The 20,238-nt window shown below is 46.4% G+C and overlaps 2 protein-coding genes across 2 annotated transcripts in view; one reads left to right on the top strand and one right to left on the bottom strand.

Annotated features, from left to right (window-relative positions):
* Positions 1 to 5,603: 5,603 nt before the first annotated feature.
* The window catches only part of Itgae (integrin subunit alpha E), a 59,573-nt gene continuing 44,938 nt past the window's right edge, over positions 5,604 to 20,238 (bottom strand). The window contains exons 24-31 of the mRNA XM_055597303.1: positions 19,457 to 19,531; positions 18,365 to 18,428; positions 18,186 to 18,293; positions 14,185 to 14,241; positions 13,844 to 13,939; positions 12,347 to 12,442; positions 6,822 to 6,932; positions 5,604 to 5,888 (exon numbers count right to left, since the gene is read on the bottom strand). Coding sequence (XP_055453278.1) covers positions 5,796 to 5,888; positions 6,822 to 6,932; positions 12,347 to 12,442; positions 13,844 to 13,939; positions 14,185 to 14,241; positions 18,186 to 18,293; positions 18,365 to 18,428; positions 19,457 to 19,531 — 700 coding nt within the window. The 3' untranslated portion in view covers positions 5,604 to 5,795. The remainder of the gene's footprint in view (positions 5,889 to 6,821; positions 6,933 to 12,346; positions 12,443 to 13,843; positions 13,940 to 14,184; positions 14,242 to 18,185; positions 18,294 to 18,364; positions 18,429 to 19,456; positions 19,532 to 20,238) is intronic.
* On the top strand, positions 14,395 to 16,850 carry Haspin (histone H3 associated protein kinase). The gene has a single exon (XM_055597279.1). It carries the CDS (start codon positions 14,395 to 14,397, stop codon positions 16,642 to 16,644), a length of 2,250 nt encoding a protein of 749 aa, XP_055453254.1. The 3' UTR covers positions 16,645 to 16,850.

A 20,238-nucleotide genomic window follows, 5' to 3' on the forward strand; every position in this document is an offset into this window, starting at 1 on the left:
TCCTTCATTCAGCATCATGGAGAGTAAACTGAAGTCTCCCCCTGACCTAAGAGATTCAATCTCAAAAAACATTCTTCATAGAATGAAAAGAAACTGGAAACGAGGCACGCATCTACATGGCTCAGATATCGAGTATTGGGGGGCAGGAGATTTGAAGCCGACCTTGAGCAGAGGTCTCTTCAAGGTGACTTAGCCCCCCTTCAGAGTCCTGGACATCCTGGAAGGCCCAAGTGTGAGAACAGCACCAGAAAGGAGAGCTCACCAAGGTCAGTCTGTCCTTCAATTTTCCCTTCGCTCTGAGACATCCTGCTACCACCAACACATTTCATAACAGGCATTACTGATCCATAGAAGAACTTTTAATTGTTTTTAAAAATTATTTTTTACACTGTGTGTGTACATGTACTGTGGTGCCCACGTGGAGGTTAGAGCAGTGTGTTCTCTTTTTCAACCATGTGTGTTTTGGGGATCTGTCTCAGATTGTCAGCTTTGCAGTAAGCTGAAAGTGGAAGTTTCTGGTTTCTTTAAAATCTCAGTTGTGTCATATGAATAGGCTTTTTGTTTTGGCCCCAAGTTTGGGATATGGGAATGTTATTCCCTGAGGAAAATGTCCCTGAGAGAGGGTGAGTGATGCTGGTCAGGTAAAAGCTACCTCATGAGAGGGACATGTTTTTGTGAGGGGCAGAACATCCTCATGTGGACTTGGAGAAGGGTTAAATAGAAGCCCACAGACCATGAGGGGACTCCTTCTGCAAACGCTTTTGTATTACCACACTTTGCAAGGTTCCATCCTTCAGGGGTCTTCACAGAGAGAAATGCTCCAGAGAACAGCTTGTGCTGCTCTGGCAGTTTTTCTGCTTCAGCCAACTTTTGCCATTTGCGTGGTGTCTAGCTGTTTCTATTGAATCGATCCGAGCTGCTGACTGTTTGACTAGACTGCTGGTATCCTGACGACTGAGTTTGGTAATCCCCAAACGACCCATCGACCCTAATCAGTGGGAAGTAGATGAAAGAGGTCTACAGCCCTTTCCCTACTAATCTCCTACCTAAGGTTGGGGGTTTGGAAGGGAGGAAAAGGCATTTAAGAACCTTAAGTAAAGCAGGTGTTTGAAAAATCTAAGCCTCCAGTAAGCACCCATGACGAGGCCAAGAGGTCCTTGTGCACACAGATAAGCACTGGAGAAGCCAGGAGAAGCACAGGCTTATCTAGTCAAAGGAAGGAAGTTCTTTGTGAATTGTGGAAAGAATGTAGTTTACAAACTGGTGATATTTGCTATCTGTACAGCCAGACTGCACCTGTATCCCAGACCCTTTCCCCTAAATCTTGAGCATTGCTTCCAAGTCCATTAATCCCATCCTTATGAGATATGTCACTTGTACCTACTGCAGCCTAAGTGATTTCTGTGTTCTTAGGGCCAGGCCAATCCTGACTCCCACAAGCACTGTTTACCTCAGTCATTCTCCCCACACCTTACATCTTGAGCACTGTTTCTGAGTCAACAGTGCCCTTCTTTATGAAAGAAGCCAGATGTACTTTATAAAGAATTTCAATGTAGGGTGGGAGAGATGGCTCAGAGATTTAGAGCCCTGGCTGTTCTTCCAAAGGTCCTGACTTTAATTCCCAGCAACCACATGATGGCTCATGGCTATCTATAATGACATCTGGTGCCCTCTTCTGGCATCCATGCAGACTGAACACTATGTGTAATAAATAAATAAAAATCTTAAAAAAAAAAAAAAAAAAAAAAAGCCTGGTGGTGGTGTGTGCCTTTAATCCCAGTACTCAGGAGGCAGAGGCAGGCAAATCTCTGAGTTCCAGGCCAGTGTGGTCTAAAAAGTGAGTTCCAGACAGCCAGGGCTACACAGAGAAACCCTGCCTCTGGAAAAAAAAAATTCAATGTAAACATGTCTTACACTTTGTTATACTAACAAGGACTGAGTTAATTGTCATCAGAAAACTTTTTCCCCAAAATTGTGCTGTACTTAATAAGGCTAAAATAAATGATCTTGGGTCAGATTCTAGAAGTTTGCCCCAGCACTGGCTAACATAATCAGCTGAACCTCACCTAGATCTTTTTCCTGCCAATCATAGAGCCCACAGGAACCCGCACCCCACCCACCTTACCCACTGAGCATCTCATTGAGGCCTCATAGATTTGTTTTTAGAATTGGCTAATTGCACTCGGGAAGAAAAAGGAAGCTCCTTTGCTGTGGGAGGCATACTGTGACCACAGCCATCTTAATTGATAGGTTGTTGTTTATTACTTAGCTCCTGTAATCGACCTGAGGAGAAACTGCACAAAGGTACCAGTCACTTAGAAACATATATGTCTGGCCTTGTGTGGTGGTGCACATCTTTAATCCCAGCACTTGGGAAGCAGGAGGATTTCTGAGTTCAAGACCAGCTGCTCTACACAACGAGTTCCAGGACAGCCAGAGCTGCAAAGTAAGGCTCTGCCTCAATCAAACAAACAAAAATGTAGCTGCCAGTTGAGTAGTAAAAAGAACAAAGATTTAAACCTGAGTTAGCCAAAGCCACAAGGCACTGCTGGCTCTAACATGGCACATTTTAAAGGGAAACTGCCATTCCTCTCCCTGCAGTGACTTCTCCCTGTGTGAAGTATCCATCCCTGCTCCTAGTCCACAGATCTGGAGAGGTAATAAACCCAGAATTAGTGTGAAATGCTCATATAAAATATCAAGATGTCTGTGGTGCTCAGACCCTTTCACACGGTTTTTATGTGCCCACCTCCTAGTCACCTCATATTCCCCAAGGCTCACACGTCAGCCCAATCAACTCCCATGCTCTCTCTTGTTCATTTTCCAAACTCCGGGAATCTGCCCAGACAGACCCAGCCTCAGTCGTTCACGGCATTACAGCTCCATCAGGCATATGTCCCTTCTCTAAATTCCCTGCCAGGGTCTATGTAACTTAGGATTCACTGATTTCTAACTTGCTGTCACTAGTTGGGCGTGTGGTGTAAGTCTTCATTTCTTTGTCCTTCTTACGGAGGATTCCAACAGGGACTCCACCAAAGCACTAGGTTAGTCAGGACTCCAGTGTGCATAGCTACTCTGAGACCATTCCATGAGGTGCACAAACTCTGACCTCACAAGCAGCATCTTCCCAGAATATATGTATATCCTCATCACCTGGAGTGTGTGCCAAAACCGCACATGTCCCAGGCTGAGCTATATCATCTGCTGCGAGGGGTGAAGCTGAGAGACCTGAACAACCGCACTCAACTTCCACCCATCCGGGACTGAAAAACTGAAAAACTGATACTCCACTCCGGGGCTACCCAGGCCATAGCGATGCTTGTATGGGAAAGGCATCAGACTTTGGGTCTAAATACTTTTCATTTTCTTCTGTTTTGAGACAGGGTGTCACCATGTAACTCTGACTGCCTTGGAACTCACCATGTAGAGTGGACTGGCCTTGAACTCATGGTGTTCTGCCTGCTTCTGCCCCTACTGCTGGGCCCGTATCACCACACCCAGCTCAAATACCTTCTATAACAATGGCCCTGCCATTTAATAGACTGTGTCCCTGGAAAAGTTTTCTTCTCCTTAAAACAAAAATAAGACCACACAAGGTACATACTTCAGGCCTGGGGTGGCACCACAGTCCTGGAAGCCAGAACTCAGGAATCGGAGGGAGGAGGGTCTCCAGTGCTAAGCCAGGCTGAGCTACATGGTAAGAGCCCATCTAGGAAAAGCAAACAAATAAAAGATGCACAGAGTATACTTTCCTAAATGGGACCGAGCATCCAGAGTGGGGATCGATGAGACTGGATCAATTGAGGCATCTCTTTCCACTGTGGTCTGACTGCAATTTAACGCTTCAGCATGGGTGTAGGCAGTAGTGCCTGCAATCAAGTCAGCAACTGAAATTATAACAACTTTCTCTCATAGTATACCCATTTCAGAGAAGCCTAAACGAACTCTTAAAAAAATATTTATTTTCATGAATTGGATGTTTTGCCTGCCTGTATGACTGGGTAACATGTACATTCAGCACCCACAAAGGAAGGTGGCATATCCTCCAGGGCTGAAGTTACAGATGGCTGTGAGCCACCATGTGGGTGCTGGGAATTGAACTCAGGTCCTTTGGAAGAACAGTCCTTGCTCTTAACCACTGAGCCACCTCTCCAGCCCCTCTAAATGCATTCTAAGCTCATCACTATTTTGATGAGGAGATGGTAAGGTAGTCACAGGACCTGCTGTTTTACTGCCTTAACAAATCATTATGCATACAACTTTAGGAGCATTTTGCTTATTGTTAATTTTTTGCCTGCATGTATGACTGAGTGAGGGTGTCCTATCTGGAACTGCAGTTACGGACAGTTGTGAGCTGCCATGTGGGTGCTGGGGATTGAACCTGGGTTTTCCGGAAGAGCAGTCTGTGCTCTTAACTGTTGAGCCATCTCTCCAGCCCCTGATTATTATATTTTAATATTTTTTCTCTTCACAAATGTTTGTGTATTTCAAGTACATAAAGAGGACTGGAAAAATGGCTCAGCCGCCAAGAGTACTAGCTGCTCTTCCAGAGGTCCCAGGTTCAATTCCCAGCACCCACATGGTGCACAACTGGCTATAACTCCAGTTCTTGAGAGACAGTCTGTCTCTAGAGACATTCCTTTCTGTGTTGAGCCACAGGCTGAGGCAGGTCATCTGCAATCTCACAGGAATCCTGTTTACCACCGAGGCACTCTACCAGTCCTCACCTGTATACTGAACTGGGTCCAGCCTGAGCTACACAAGACTTTGCCAAAGAAACAAAAACAAAAGACAAAAACAAAACAAAACAAAACAAAAAAAAAACAAGACCTAACACCAAACAACTTTTAATAATAATAAGAAAAATTAAAATGCACAGGATACACACATAGGAAAACACGTAACAAACACAGTAAAAGGTGGTGATAGAAGCTAGGCGCAGACAGTCACTCTGCCCTCAGCCTGTGTGGGCTACTGGACCCTGGAAACCAAGAAACCAACCGAAAAAGGTCTAGCTTAAAATCCTGTAGTGACTCTGGGAAACATTCAAAGTCAAAGTTCAGCTTCCGAGTCTGAACTGCATCCCTGATCATGGTTAGACTTGGAGTGTGTGTCCTATAAACCATTCACATCTGACCAAGATCGGTGTCTGAGTGGTTTGTGTGGCTTCCTCCAGACCCCAATAAGTTTAAGACCAGTCTACACACACACACACACACACACACACACACAGACACATTTACATACACACAAAGATGCACACACACATATACTCACTTAAAAATAAAATATATGTTTAAAAGAATAGGAACATGGCAGTGCCCCCCCTCTAATCCCAGCACTCAGTTGGCAGAGCAGGCAGATCTCTGTGAGCACAAGGCCAGCCTGGTCTACATAGTGAGTTCCAGGACAGCCAGGGATATGTACAAACAAGGGCTATGTCTCAAAAAACTTTTTTAAAATGTAACTGATAAGAAAAAAATAAAATTCAAAAAAAAACTTTTTTAAAGAATATAATTAATATTTTAATAGGAATAAAATTTGGCCTATCAGTCATCAAAATGCATGGCAACGTGTGGAAAGTACATACACATTAAAGGCACTGCTGTAAAAGTAAATTTATTTAATAGCAAATGTTGCAAGTTTCCCTTTTGTACAATTCACAGACACTGTGGGGATAATGCGAGGTTGTGAACAACACTCATCCTAACGAGGGGGAGGGGCAGACAGGGGGGTGCCCAGGCTTCAGGACTGGCTCATGCTCAATCCCAGTAGAAGTGGTGAGGAAGAAGGTGCTAATCTTCTGTGAGCAGACTGTCAGCCTTCAGCTGGGTCCTCCTTGTGCTCTCCAAGTTCAGCTGTTGATATTTTCTTTTGAAAAAGCCACACTGAAATGAAGAGGGGAGGCTTCGTGACAGACCTGCGGTAGCCGCGCGTGCTTTAGGTCTCTGGGTGCCACTAAACGGCTCCAGATTCCTCAGGCTCCTCCTGCCTCCCCCCCTCCTGCCTTCTCTGAGCTTTCCCCGCCCACCCAGTCCCTTCTTCTGGGCTGCCTTCCTGATGTTCATCCCTCAAAAAGAACTGACTTCCCAAGGCCCTCTGAACTGCCAGAGCACTTAAACACCTTTAACTTAACCAACTGAGAGTGCTAGGATTCAGTCGAGCTGGAGCTAATCCTCTTTCTGGGAAAGTGCCCAGACAGCCTGCCACATGGAAGACGTAAAGATTGCACACAACCTCCTATATCTGGAAGCTCAGAATCTAGGAATAGGGAAATGACACTGAGGTGTGATGTCTGCCATCTGTAAGGCTTTCAGAAGGGAGCTCTCAGGCCTGGCACAGGAGCCAGCACAGAGCATCCAGGAGCATGGTTAAGCTTTCCCAGAAGTGTGTGTGAAAGGTGAGAGGGTGGAAACTGGCAAGAACAGTCCAGTGCACCCGAACAGAAGGTCATGAACTTACTTAGGGAATGGTTCAACTGGTCTGGAGAAAAAAACCAAAATTATGGGTGGGAGGGACAGAGGCTTAGATGTCGATGGCCCCAAATAGCACTAAGAGAGTCTGGACTCTGAGATAGGGGGAAACAAAGGACTTTTAGGAACCTCTCTCTGTGCTAACACGCTTCATTTGGGCTTTTTTCCCCCAGGAAGAAACTGCCAGGTTCGTTTGTCTAAACAAGATACACAGCTTCAACAAGAAGAAAAAGAGGCCCCAAGGCCAGGGTAAGCACACTAGGTCTGAGGTTAGCTGTCCCCAAAGGCACTGAAGCCAATACTAGAGCCCGATGCCTTCTTTTTACAAACCTGATAAGTAGAACTGACCTTGAACAAAAGGGCTATAATCACACCCAAGACCAGAAGGCCTCCAATACTGCTGCCAATGATGAGAGGCAAAGAATGGGACTCCTCATCTCTCAGGAAGATGACAGTGATCTGGATAGAGATGGTACAATAAGTCAGGAAATGACAACCAGGAAGAGTCTACAAGTTATTTTAGGGAACAAAAGATAAGGACGAAAACCTGCATATTGATCCAGACTGATGACATATAGCAAAAAGCTGACCATCTCCTGACACAGCACTTTACCGCCCCTAAAATCATCTAATGACCACAGTACTTTGTAAGAAAACTATTCTCATCTCTGATGCAAACGAGCTAGGTCATCAGGGGATGTGACCTTGTCTCAAAGGTGGTCTTCCAGTCTGAGAATGCCACAGAGATTCTACAGCAGCAGTGCCCCCAGCCTCCGTGTCCTTGATCTCCCTATGGTCACTGGCCCTGAAGTGATGACTTGTTTAAATGATCGCTGAGTCCTTTTCAACCCAAGTCTGACAGATGTTTTTGAATCATGCACAAATGTCTAGAGTCTTTGGCAATACACTTTCTTAGAAGGAATGTCTGGTAGGGTTGCCCTGCTCTTCAGCAGGCTGAGTGCAGTCTCAGGGACACTGGGAAGTGCAAAAGTGGATCCACCACGGCACTGAAGGGCCCCTCTGTTAGAAATCACCCCCGGTCATTTCCTAAGGCGCTCATCAGCTCAGGAGTCTTCTCTCACCCTGACACCAGGAAAAGCTCTACAATGTCCTGACAGGGCCTGTCCTTCCTGGGTAGAGGCCAGAGCACGTTGCCAGGACACGGAGCCAGAGGGTCATCATGACTCCCTGTTATAGGACACAAGTTCCCTTCAGGCCAGTGCATAGGCACCAAGGTCAGGCATGCTTTGGAGAAATTTCCATAACAGGTAACCCAACTCACCCCTGAGGCCTCTTCTGACTTAAGTTAAAAACGTGACTGGCTCAGGCTCAGAACCACCCTTAACTTCCAGGTAAGCTCACCTTCACAGGACTAAGTTCTGATCTTGAGAGAACGACAGAACAGAGGGCAGCAGGACAGAGCTGTGATCTGAACAGAGGAATGACAGGTAAGAGGAGGAGAGCGGTCCCAAGACGCCAGGGCAGCACGGCAGACTGGAGAGGAAACAGCACCCTCTTTCTCAAAGCCTCCTTCCTTTGTCCTCTGCGAAACGCACGGGTTCTCCCCAAAGTAGCCAAAGGCACCCCAGCAGAGTGTAAGGGAGAAGCAGAACACCACAGACTGTGGGCAGTCCAGTGGCCGTCCTGTTAGCTGCCATTCTGAAGTCACAGTGGGTCAAGGCCAGTCAGGACAGAGCTGCCTCCTTTGCTGGTGACTGAGATTGCTGCTGAACTAAAAGCATGTAGAGGATCTTCGTGGCACTTTCAGGAAGCCTCTTATCACTGAAAATGGAGGGCACACGAAGAAAATGCTTCCTGCTAACTTGTTCCCTGCCTTGTATTCTGTCATATGGCAATGTTAGCTGGACATCTCTAACCCAAAACTCCAAAATTCATCATGCTCCGAAATCCAAATCATATTTAAAATCTAGTGTAATATGTATGGGTGTGCACCTATATGTATATCTGTGCAACATTTGTGAGCCTGGTCCCTACAGAGACCACAAGAGAGCATCAGATCACATAGGTGCTGCACCCTCTGGAAGAGCAGCCACTGAGTCATTTCTCCAGGCCCCCAAATCCAAAACTTTTTGACTATTCTGTTGGTACTCAAAATACTTTGGAGTTTGGAATAAGTCATCCTTTGGATTTTCAGATTACAGAAGCTTAGCTAGTCTACAAAATTTGAAAAACTCTGAAGTGAAGTCTGATGGATACTCAGCATTTAGATCATTCAAAGATTTGACAACTCTGTGCTGGCCACAAGGCAAGGTGTGAACATCAAACAAGGATCAAAGCAGGCAGGCTGCTCGGTGTGGGCCTGCCTCCCTCTCTAGATAAACAGCCGTGCCTGTATGGTGCATATTTGAAGATGCCCCTATTTGTCCATCAAAAGCAATTGGATACACAGCTATTTAGAACCACAGACTGTACATCCTCTACCACAAGAGCCACTTCACACAGAACACTAAGTTCAAAGAAAAGGGTTTTAGAGGTTCTACACTATAGATAAGAGCATAGATTAGTAGCACGCATATAAGAAATGGTTAACAGCAACTACCTTTGGGTGTGGGAAAGGGAAGCATGAAGGAACCATCATTTTCAGTTGGTACATTTCTGTTAGAGTTGGATTTCAATGATATTAATAATTTATTTATTTAGTTAAGTTTTTTATAGGGGTGGGGAAGTCTTTGGTTTTCTCAAGACAGGGTTTCTCTGTGTAGCCTTGGCTGTCCTGGACTCACGTTGTAGATGAGGCTGGCCTTGAACCTACAGAGATCTACCTGCCTCTGCTTCCTCGAGTGCTGGCATTACAGCCACCATGTCCAGATGGGATTTTTGTTTGTATTTGGTTTTTTTGAGACAGGGTTTCTCTGTGTAGCCCTGGCTGTCCTGAAACTTACTCTGTAGTTTCTGGCCTCGAGCTAAAGATCTGCTTGTCTCTGTCTCCTGAATGCTGGGATTGAGGATGTGCACCACCACCCTGGATTGATGATGTTACTTTATGAAAATAGGCTCCTACTTCTTTTAGAATCTAGGCAGAATGATTAAGAATAAGGAGCTTATGTTTCTTTAACCTCACTTTGTGTGTCAGCAATACCTGAGAAGCCATCGAGGTGGCTCAGCAGGTGAGGTGTCTGCAGTCACACTGTCGCTCCTGCCCTCTCACCCATGTGCAGCATGGCATGCTCACACACACACACACACACAGAGTAAATGCATGAAGCAAGCTGGGTGTGTTGAGGTCAGGCTGCACCCTGCTCTAAGTTACTCAGCACTGTGTGAACCCGTTTTCCAGCTGTGCCTGGCCTCAAGAGAAACTCCATTGCATAAGCAGTGTTTGACTCCACCTTGAAGATGAAGGACAACTAAACACCTGGGTAGACATGTGAACGGCCTCATAAATGACTCACTTATTCCTAGAAAGAGTGACATAAATTTATTGCGGTAAACTGAGCCTGTAGGGGCACATGGCATAGTAAAACGATATGAGGGAAACCAGGTCCAGGAACTCATCAGACACACTGATCCAGGGAAGGGGTGTACCTCCCCACGTAGGTCCCATAAAGAGGTAAGCATCAAACACTGAGATGTCCACAGGCCCCACTGGCCTCTTACCTGGCCACTTGGTGGTATGTGCAATCAAAGACCAACCTGCTGAGAACTCTCAGCTGTCCCCTAAGGTTCCACTGGGCTAGCCCATGGCTGTTGATGAGAGCTGCCTGAATGGCCTTTCCCTTCCTCCTGATCACTCATCTGGACACACTGTGCCTCCCTCTTCTAGTTCCTCCTGGATCCAGTCTCTGCCCTCTTGCCTTGGTGGTGGGGCTCAACTCTATAGCTTTGTTCTCAAGCTGGTGACCCAACATGCCTCTACTCACAGCCACCCGGACTCGCTTAGCTTCTCTGCACCTGTTATCTCATCAACGCAGGTTCTGTTCATATTTCTGTCAGCTTCCCTGCTTCTCAGGACTTCCCAAACCTCTTGAACTGGTTGTGGTCTCAGTAACCCACTCATACACGAGCAATAAAAAACCCATTTCAGGGCCCTGAGGTGGCCCTTGCTGCCACCTGACAACTCCTGGTGCCTAGATCCCACTCGGCAGAAGGAGAGAACAGACTCCTGCAAGGTCTGACCTACAAACAAAATAAATACATGCAAGAAAAAGAGAGGGGTGGGGGGAGGGGAGAAAGGAAAGGAAAGAAGCAGCGTGTGCTTGTATTGGCCAGGATCATCAAAGAAGACAGCATATTGTTGCTACTAAATCAGCACATCTTGTGAGTTTACTGTTATTTAATACATTCTGACACTGCAGAAAGACACCGTCTATGTGTATGACGGTATAACCATGGCAATGTGGTAGTGCACACCTGAAATCCCAGCACCAGGAAGTTACAACAGGGGGACCCAGAGTTCCAGGCCAGTCTGTGCTGAACTCAGGAACCCTGTCCCAAAATAAATACAAATGTAAACAAGTCTTCAGTATAGAAGAAAATGATATTTCTCCAGAGAGAGCAATTGAGTCTTTATACTTGGCAGCCCTGGCTCCCATCACCTCCTGTATTGAGGAATCCTGTCTAACAAGACAGCTCACAAGCTGACCCTCTCTGAAAGTGGCTCATATCCAGACAGGCAAATGTCAATAAGAATGACAGTGCAGAGCCAGGCATGGTGGCGCACACCTTAAAACCCAGCATTTGGGAGACAGAGGCAGGCAGATCTCTGTGAGCTGAGGTCAGTCTGGTCTACAATACTGAGTTCCAGGGTAGCCAGGGCTATGTGGAGAGACCCTATCTCAATCAAAACAAAACAAAAGAACAACAGAAGAAGAAGAAGGGAGGGAGGGAGGGAAGGAAGGAAGGAAGGAAGGAAGGAAGGAAGGAAGGAAGGAAGGAAGGAAGGAAGGAGAGAAAGAGAAAGAAAGAAAGAAAGAAAGAAAGAAAGAAAGAAAGAAAGAAAGAAAGAAAGAAAGAAAGATTAATTCAGGAAGGGCTGAAGAGATGGCTTAGTGGCTAAGAGAACTTTGGGATCTTGTAGAAGACCTGGGTTCAGTTCCCAGAACACACATAGAAGCTCACAACTGTAACTCCAGGTCTAGGATATTCGATGGCCTTTTTTTTTTTTTTTTTTTTAAGATTTACTTATTTATTTTATGTGAATGAGTGTTTTGTCTGTGAACCGCGGGGTACATGCCTGGTACCTACTGAGGTCAGAAGACAGCACTGGATCCCCTAGAACTGGAATTATAGATGTGAGCCACCAGGTAGGTGCTGGGAACTGAACCTCAATCTTCAGCAAGAGCAGCCTACACTCTTAACCAGTGAGCCATCTCTCCAGCCGTCAACACCCTTTGCTGTCTTCCATGGGCAACAGGCACACAGGTGGTGCCAGACATAGATGCACCCATACATATAAAATAAAATTTAAGAAGGAAAAGAAAAAGAATAAAGACGCAAGGCAACATGCACAAGAACATTTAGCCCAACCACAGACATCCGCTTGGTTTTGTTCACATTTTAGAAAAATGAATTCCAACACTTCTAATGCTTGGTCTAGCTCCTATAAAAGAATTAGGCACTGAGCACGCTCCTGCGTGGCACCATTACAGGCATTAATGTTGCATACTAGGAAGATATTTTATGTACTCAAAAATAACTTCACACATAGGAAGTGTTTTAACTACTTCCTAAATTATGTCAAAGATCAATAAATTTTTAAACTAAGAACTCACCATTGTTGATTCCTATTTCACAAAAAAAAAACAAAAAAACAAAAAACTGAAGCAGAAGCCCAAGGCGGGTTGGTGGCACAGTCTGGGTCAGAGGTGACAACAGTTCCCCCAGAACCCTAATCAGAAAACACCAGGACTTACCTTTGTCCTGTGGTTCTCGGCATTTAGGCCCTCATACAGAGATTTGTTGAAAGATATTTCACCAAGGACCTGCAGTTCAGTTACATCTCTCAGTAACTATAAGACAAGGAAAGGTGGGGTATGGGAACACAGAACATACTTTAGATATGAGGTCATTGTTTCTGGAAGTAAGCAACAAATCTTAGCCATTCCCCAACTTCTCTTTCCTTAGACTTGACCTATGCCACAACCCCCATTCAAAATCAGTTCTGGATAATTCTTCTAAAACTCTGTCATGCACATGTTTCCTTGTCATGCACATGTTTCCTGTATTCCCACTTCTACTTCTATTTCTTTCTTTCTTTGTTTCTTTTGGGTTGTGTTTTTTTTTTTTTTTCTTTTGAGATAGGGCTTCTCTATGTGGCCTTGGCTGTCCTGGAACTTGCTTTGTAGACCAGGCTGGCCTCAGAAATCTGCCTGCTTCTGCTTCCCACGTGCTAGGATTAAAGGTGTGCCACCACTGCCCAGCTCCCTCTTCTATTTCAGTTGAGACCATGTTGGTCTCACTCTATAATAAGGCTTATTCCCAGTCTATAATAAGACCTCTCCAGGAAAATTAAACTTGAGCAATGTTATGCAAATTAACTAGAAGTACAAAGGCCCAGTGGCCACAATAACAGTGGAAAGCTAAAAAAAAAAAAAAAAAAAAAAAAGCCATGACAGAATAGCTGGGTATAAGGAAAAGACAATCAAGAAAGGGCAGGAAGCATTGGATGAAGAATTAAGTGGAGACCAGCCCATGTAGTTTTTTGCATGCCATGAAAGAAGTATGGATTTTAATCTAAATATATTCAACTCTCAAAGTCCATTACTTCTGTTTGTTTGGAGTTTCTGATTTTTATTTTTAAAGAAAGATAGCACAGGTTAATGGTAAATGAAGAATTATTTAGTTTTTAAAAAAATCATGTGCATGTATGCATGAGTACAGGTATCCATGGAGACCAGGAGAGGGCATCAGATCCACCTACAGCTGGAGTACAGATTGTTGTGAGCTGTCCAATTTGGGTGCTAGGAACCGAACCACATCCTCTGTAAGAACAGTACATGCTCTGAATCGCTGATCCATCCCCCACCACTTGAAGAATTATATGTACAGATTAGGGGGAAAGATAAGACAAAGAAAGCATGTCCAAGGTTATGCAACAGGCCAGAGATGGTGACCTGAATTACATGTCAGTAACTACGCCTCAGGAGAGACATAGAGAAGTGATTTCTGAAAGTTGGGTGGCAGGGTTTGTTGCTAGGTACACATGGGAATATAGCAAAAAGGAGTCATGAGTAATGCCTACATGTCTCAGTATGAAACAGGATTAAGACACCTACTAAGTAACTTGCTAAGAGTAGGCTGGAACAGCGGTCAGTCAGGTGATCTATTTGGACGGCATCTTTCAGATGCTATTTTCCTTTCCAGAGGAGAGGCCCTACAGCTGGAAGACCCAATCTGCAGCATTTCAGTACCTGCTTTGTGTGGTCCAGGGAGATCTCTGCAGCCACCGTTACATTTTCTTTATTAGATGTGATAGCACAGATCACTGAATGCCATTTTTCCACACTCTGCAAAAGCAAAAAGTAAGCCTGCTTACTCTCTTCTAGTGCATTAGGGCTGAAAATCTGAATATCTAGGATAGAGCATCCAAGGTCCCAGAGAAGACAGTTGTGAGCAGTTTGAACAATTTCCCTTCGCCCAAGCAAAGTGTCACTCTGGCAAACAGAACCAGTGAGGCTGAGAGTCTCAGAACCTGTGACCTGACTTCTGCAGTCACGTCCCTCACTCAGGCTCCTGAGGCGACTCCACTCACCTGAACAGGATCGCTTCCACATGCCGGCTCTTGACTCTGTGTGCACTCAGTGTGGTCCTGAAACGAGAGCCTTTCCTGAGCCGCCTTGAGGCGCCAAGCATCCACTCCTGGCGGCTTCCGGGAGGGCGGGCACTAGGACCCAGGGGCTGGCGGGCGCCCCCGCGGAAGTCTCGCGGCATTTCCGTTTGAAATGACTGGCGGGCGCCCGCCATGGCCGCGTCTCTCCCGAAGCCTGGGACCCGGCTCTTCCGAACGTACGCGGCGAGGGGAGTCCGGAGGGCGCATTGCCAGCCGGGAGGGCTGGCCGTGCAGTGGTTCCAGCCGCCGGACCCGAAGCGCGCCTTCAGCAGCAGCGGCAGTGACCTGTCGCAGCCCGCCGCTTCCGACAGCTCTGACGGCGCTGAAGACCCCGCAGACCCCGACTTCCCCGGTAGCCCCGTGGGCCCGCGGCGCAGGCGTCCTCGAGGCCGCGGCCGCCGGGACCAGTGGACGCTGACAGCCACCCAGAGGCTCCGGAGCCTGCGGCCTCGGCACCCCCAGAAGTGCAGCACCCCGCGCGGCCGGCTGCGACCGCCGCCCTTCTCCAGCTGCAACCCGGGCTGCCCCAGCGTGGACCTCAGCGTGCGCTGCCAGTCCAGGGACAGCAACGAGCTGGGTACCAGTGCCTCCTTGTTCAGCCCTCCGGCCTCTTCCGGAGCCCCTGCCTCTCCGGATGCAGACTCTGCGGTCCCCAGCGGCTTCCATTTCTCCGCAGCCTCCCCGGATGAAGCATCTCTGCCCGGCCCCCGGGAAGCAGCCACGATGGCCAGCCAAGCCGGAGACGACTTCAGGTTAGCTCCCTTTAGCCTTGTGGACTCAGAGACCACAGAAGATAAAGAGTTTGTGAAGGAATCGTGTCGTGAAAGACAGCAGATGGGAAATAGACTAAAGGGTCCGAGTCTGGCAAGCAAGGGAAAGGGAAGGACCAGGGGTCAAAAGGTTGTGTCTCAAGAAACCGACCAGATGGACGATGGGGAGGGCAGTGGTAACAGAGACCTTCGAGGACCAGGACAAATCAGCAGGCCCAAGGGAACTGGGCCACTCCGGAAGAGGAAATCCCGGGAAGCAGTGGGAACCTCTGCTCCTCCACACAACCAGTCTAAGAAGAAAAGGGAAGATTCCGATCCCTTCCCGGACTTGAATCCTAACCTTAAGACCTGTTCTTGGGCCAAAACCAGGGCCTCCTTCGGCTTCCACAAGAAGAAAATTGTAACGAATGTGTCAGAGGTATGCAGTATTTATACAATTGCCAGTTCTCCCTGTAGGTCCCTCCTGTCTGAATATTCGACCTCTCCTCTCACGAACATAGCAAACAGTACTGTTTCTTCTTGTCACTCCTCCTCTATGTATCTGCTAAGCCCCTTAAAGACCCTGCATGTCACAGACAAAAAGCCGTTTTATGCTGAAAAGGTTTATGGGGAGTGTAATCAGGAAGGGCCTATCCCCTTTAGTGACTACCTTTCCACAGAAAAACTGGAATGCTGTGAGAAAATTGGGGAAGGAGTGTTTGGGGAAGTGTTCCAAACGATTACTGATCAGACACCTGTAGCCCTAAAAATCATTGCTATTGAAGGACCAGATTTAGTCAATGGGTCCCATCAAAAAACCTTTGAGGAGATCCTGCCAGAGATCATCATCTCCAAAGAGCTGAGCCTCTTGTCTGATGAGGTGTACAACCGCACAACAGGCTTTATTGGGCTGAACTCAGCACACTGTGTTCAAGGGCCTTACCCTCCCTTGCTGCTCAAAGCCTGGGATCACTATAACTCAATCAAAAAATCTGAAAATGACCGGCCTGACTTTTTCCAGGAAGACCAGCTCTTTATTATCCTGGAATTTGAGTTTGGTGGGGTTGACTTAGAGCAAATGAAATCAAAGCTGTCCTCTGTGGCTACTGCAAAGAGCATCCTGCACCAGATCACCGCGTCCCTGGCAGTGGCAGAAGCATCGCTGCATTTTGAGCACCGGGACTTACACTGGGGGAATGTGCTCTTAAAGAAAACCAGCCTCAAAGAGCTCCACTACACCCTCAATGGGAAGACAAGCACCATTCCCACCCATGGGATACAGGTCAACATCATCGACTACACCCTGTCCCGACTGGAGCGGGATGGGATTGTGGTTTTCTGTGACATCTCCACAGAAGAGGACCTGTTTACAGGTGAAGGTGACTACCAGTTTGAGGTCTACAGGCTCATGAGGAAGGAGAACGAAGGCCGCTGGGGAGAGTATCACCCCTACAGTAACGTGCTGTGGCTGCATTACCTCGCAGACAAGATTCTCAATCACATGAGCTTTAAGAGTAAATGTCAAAGCGCAGCCATGAAGCAAGTAAAGAAAAAGCTGCTTCATTTCTACAGGACCGTACTGAGCTTCAGATCTGCCACTGACCTGCTCTGCCAGCACAGTCTGTTCAAATGAGCCAGGTAGTTGTACTCACCTTGAGAGTACTTGCAAAGCTTCATTGAGTACATTTTTAAAGCCTCTGGTACTGTTTTTAATCTCTGCCACTAGAGCAGGATGGAGGTAAATACCCATCCTTAAGAGTTCCCTCACAGCTTTTTAAAAGAGAATTTTGTTTTTAAAAGGTAACCAAAATGTTTGTCAACATGATTAAACTTGCTTTTAACAAATATTGTTGAGTCCTGTTGTCTGCAGAATCTACAAACCTGATGTTGCTGTTTTTGAGCCTTGGTAGCTTATGCAGGATGAGCAAAAGCGAGTCAGAAAAGCCCAGCCCTCTGCTGTGGTCCTTACTATTTCTGCTGCTGTTGCCAAGATGCGGAGCAGAGAGCAAGAACGAGACTAGAGAGACAAAAGCAAGAGAGAGGACTGTGCACCTGTGTAGGGAAAGTGTGGGAAATGTTTAGCAAATTCACTCACCAATCACAGCAACAGAAGCAGAATTAACAGATTTTTCAAATGTCTCTGTAGCACTAATATTTGGATTTTTGCTTATTTTCATAACAACAAAAAGGGAAACAGATTCTGCTTTAAAATCTTTGGGGGGGGTGTTGTTTTAAGATAGGGCTTCTCTGTGTAGCCTTAGCTGTGCTGGACTACCTTTGTAGACCAGACTGGCCTCGAACTCACAGAGATCTGCATGCCTCTGCCTCCCTGAGCGCTGGGATTATATAATCTTAATGGCTAATTTTCCTTCTGACTGTTACTCCTAATATTTTCCCATGATCAGATAGTCTTGTTTTTGTTTTTTGTTTTTTTTTTGGGGGGGGGGGGGGGGAGTTGATTGGTTTTTCAAGATAGGATTTCTCTGTGTAGCCATGGCTGTCCTGGAACTCACTGTGTAGACCAGGCTGGCCTTGAACTCACAGATACCCATCTGCCTCTACCTCCTGAATGCTAGGATTAAAGGCATGAGCCACCACTGCCTGGTTGATTTTTGTTTTAAAAAATAAAATAAATGCACATTAGTTTGTGTGCTGGTACAGGTTGAGGGGCAGGGAGACAAGGAGAGATCAGAGGACCTCAGTGGTCATTCTCAGGAATGTCATCCACCTTTGAGACAGTCATTCATTGTCCTGGAGTTCAGCAGTTGAGGTAGGTTTCTGGGATCCTTCACTTCCCTAGCAGTGAGGTTACAAGCACATACCACCATACCCAGCATGTTATATGGATTCTGGGAATCAAACTCTTTGTGTTTGCAAGGCAAATGCTGTAACTGAGTTATTGTCCAGCTCTTTATGTTTTTTCTAAGTGTTGAATCCAGGGCCTTGTGCTGCGTCCCCAGCCCTCTTTAGTTTATGACAAGCTCTCACTAAGTTGATCAAGCTAGTCTTGAACTTACTCTGTAGCTGCAGCTTAAACTTAGGAACTACCTTGCTTCATCCTCACAGACAGCTGCAAATGCAGGCCTGATTAAAGCTGAGCTCATATTTCTACCTTTGGGAACCTGTAGTCTCTGGAAAGAAATGTGGTCATAGTAAAGAATCCCATGGAAATACCTGAGTCTTCGTCAGCTTCTTCACTCTTACAATCTGGAAATCTTGTAATTTGATGGGAACACAAATTTGCAACTGGAATACAGCTCCAAAGAGATTCTCCCCATGCACCTGCCGGATAAAATGAGCGGAAAGTCAAAGCTTTACCAGCTTTAGGTTGGCACCGAGCACTGTGTACTTACATTGAAGAAGAATTCCTTGTGGTCAGAAGGGCTCTGGCTCGTGTTCACATACATCACGGACGGTCTGCAGTGAGAGGGTGTGTGAGAGAGAGGTTCCTTCCTGGTTCTGGATGAACCTGAGTGTTTCCAACCAGAACACTAAGACAGTGCCTGGTCCTTAAGAGGCCTCAAACCTGAGAGTCAAAATCTTACTTTACTTGTAAGGCAATTGGGACAAAAGAATATTTGCAAGCTATGCACTTGGACTCAGCGGGACTTGTTTCCCTTCTTTTCTCCAGCTGTCTGTGTACGTGTGTGGCAGTGCACTTGTCTGTGAATGTACGTGTGCAGGTCAGAGGTCAATGGCAGGTCCCCTACTCTCCACTTTTGTTTTTGACAGTGTCTCACTGAACCTGAAAGCTTGCCATTTCAGCCCAAAGGGTCTGCCTGTCTGACCTCACCCACCCTAGCACTGCCCTTTCAGGAGTGTGGCACCCCACTGTCTTTTATGGGTGCTGAGAACCTGAACTCAGGTCCTCATCTTGCCCAGCAATGACATTACACACTGAGCCACCTCCCAGCACTTCTCCAACCTCACAGCCACTCTTTGCACAGCATCACGTCAGTTCCCTTTTGTAGCAGGACCAGTTGGCACTCTGGTGTTGACCATGATAGTGTTTCAAAAACCCAATATGAGGTATGTAGGTGGTGCAGTAAAGAAACCAAAACTGCTGCTCCATGGGTGGTAAAGTTTATTCCAAACTGCCAAGGCTGTCTCTAGCATGGACCTTGATAAGCTGATAAGTACCACATGTATATGTTAATTGGAGACCCATAAGTCCCTTTGCCAGAGGTAAGGGAACTGACTCCTTTTGCCAGATGGGGACAGTTTCACAAGTTCCTGAAGAATGATAGCTTTGATTTAACCACCAGAAATCCTATAGTCTAGGTTGAGCTGGGTTGGACAAATCAGTGGGGCTGGCGTAGGTGTGTGTGTGCAGGTGCCCCTTGGTCCTGACAGTATCCTAGAAATGTTGGGCACTTCCGTCCACTACAGAGAACCCCAAAAGTCCTCATTGCACGACTGTCACACAAACCCTTGGAAATACTTACCTGGAAAGAACTGCAATGAAGGCATGTCTGAATTGAAGACTGTGGGTCTCTCTGGCCAAAGACTTCTTATTGGAACTGGGAATAAAAATGTTAATTGACCACACAACTGCTTTCTTGACTTCCTAAGAAATGTCTCAAAGGTGAATCATTTAGGCCACATCTAGAGAACAGTTGATTTCAGAAGGATTTCTCAGCTTCCATACTTGACATTTTGAGCCAAAGAATTTCCTGTTATGGACTTGTCTTACACACTGAACAATAGTTATTGGCACCTGCGGTGTCTGTCAGTAGAAGTCAGTATCACCTCCTAAGTCATGGCAATCAAAATTGTCTCTAGAGTGATGGGCATGGTGACACACACCTTTAGTCCCAATGCTTGGGAGGAAGAGGCAGGTGGATCTCAGTTCAATGCCTGCCTTGTCTACAAAGCAAGTACCAGGACAGCCAGGGCTACACAGAGAAACTGCGTCCCCACCCTCCCCCCAAAAAAGACTCCACACATTGTATCAGGAGCAGATTTGCCCTTGATTGACAGCCCCTTCCCAACACCACATCCTGTTCTACCTTTAAACATGGAGAGTTGTATCAGAGTTAAGAAAGCCAGAACTAGGACTCAGGTTCAAAGTTCATTCCACCAGAATATACCTTAGTGTTCCTTTGTGTGAACTAAAATATCTTTTAATTTTACTTTTTTAAATTTTTAACAATTTATTCATTATATCCCAATTGAAGCCCCCTCCCTCAACTCGTCCCAGTCCTACCCTCCCTTCCTCTTCCCCCCA

This window comes from Psammomys obesus, unplaced genomic scaffold (genome assembly GCF_907164565.1).
Source record: "Psammomys obesus unplaced genomic scaffold, mPsaObe1.curated_primary_1811, whole genome shotgun sequence".
NCBI lineage: Eukaryota > Metazoa > Chordata > Mammalia > Rodentia > Muridae > Psammomys > Psammomys obesus.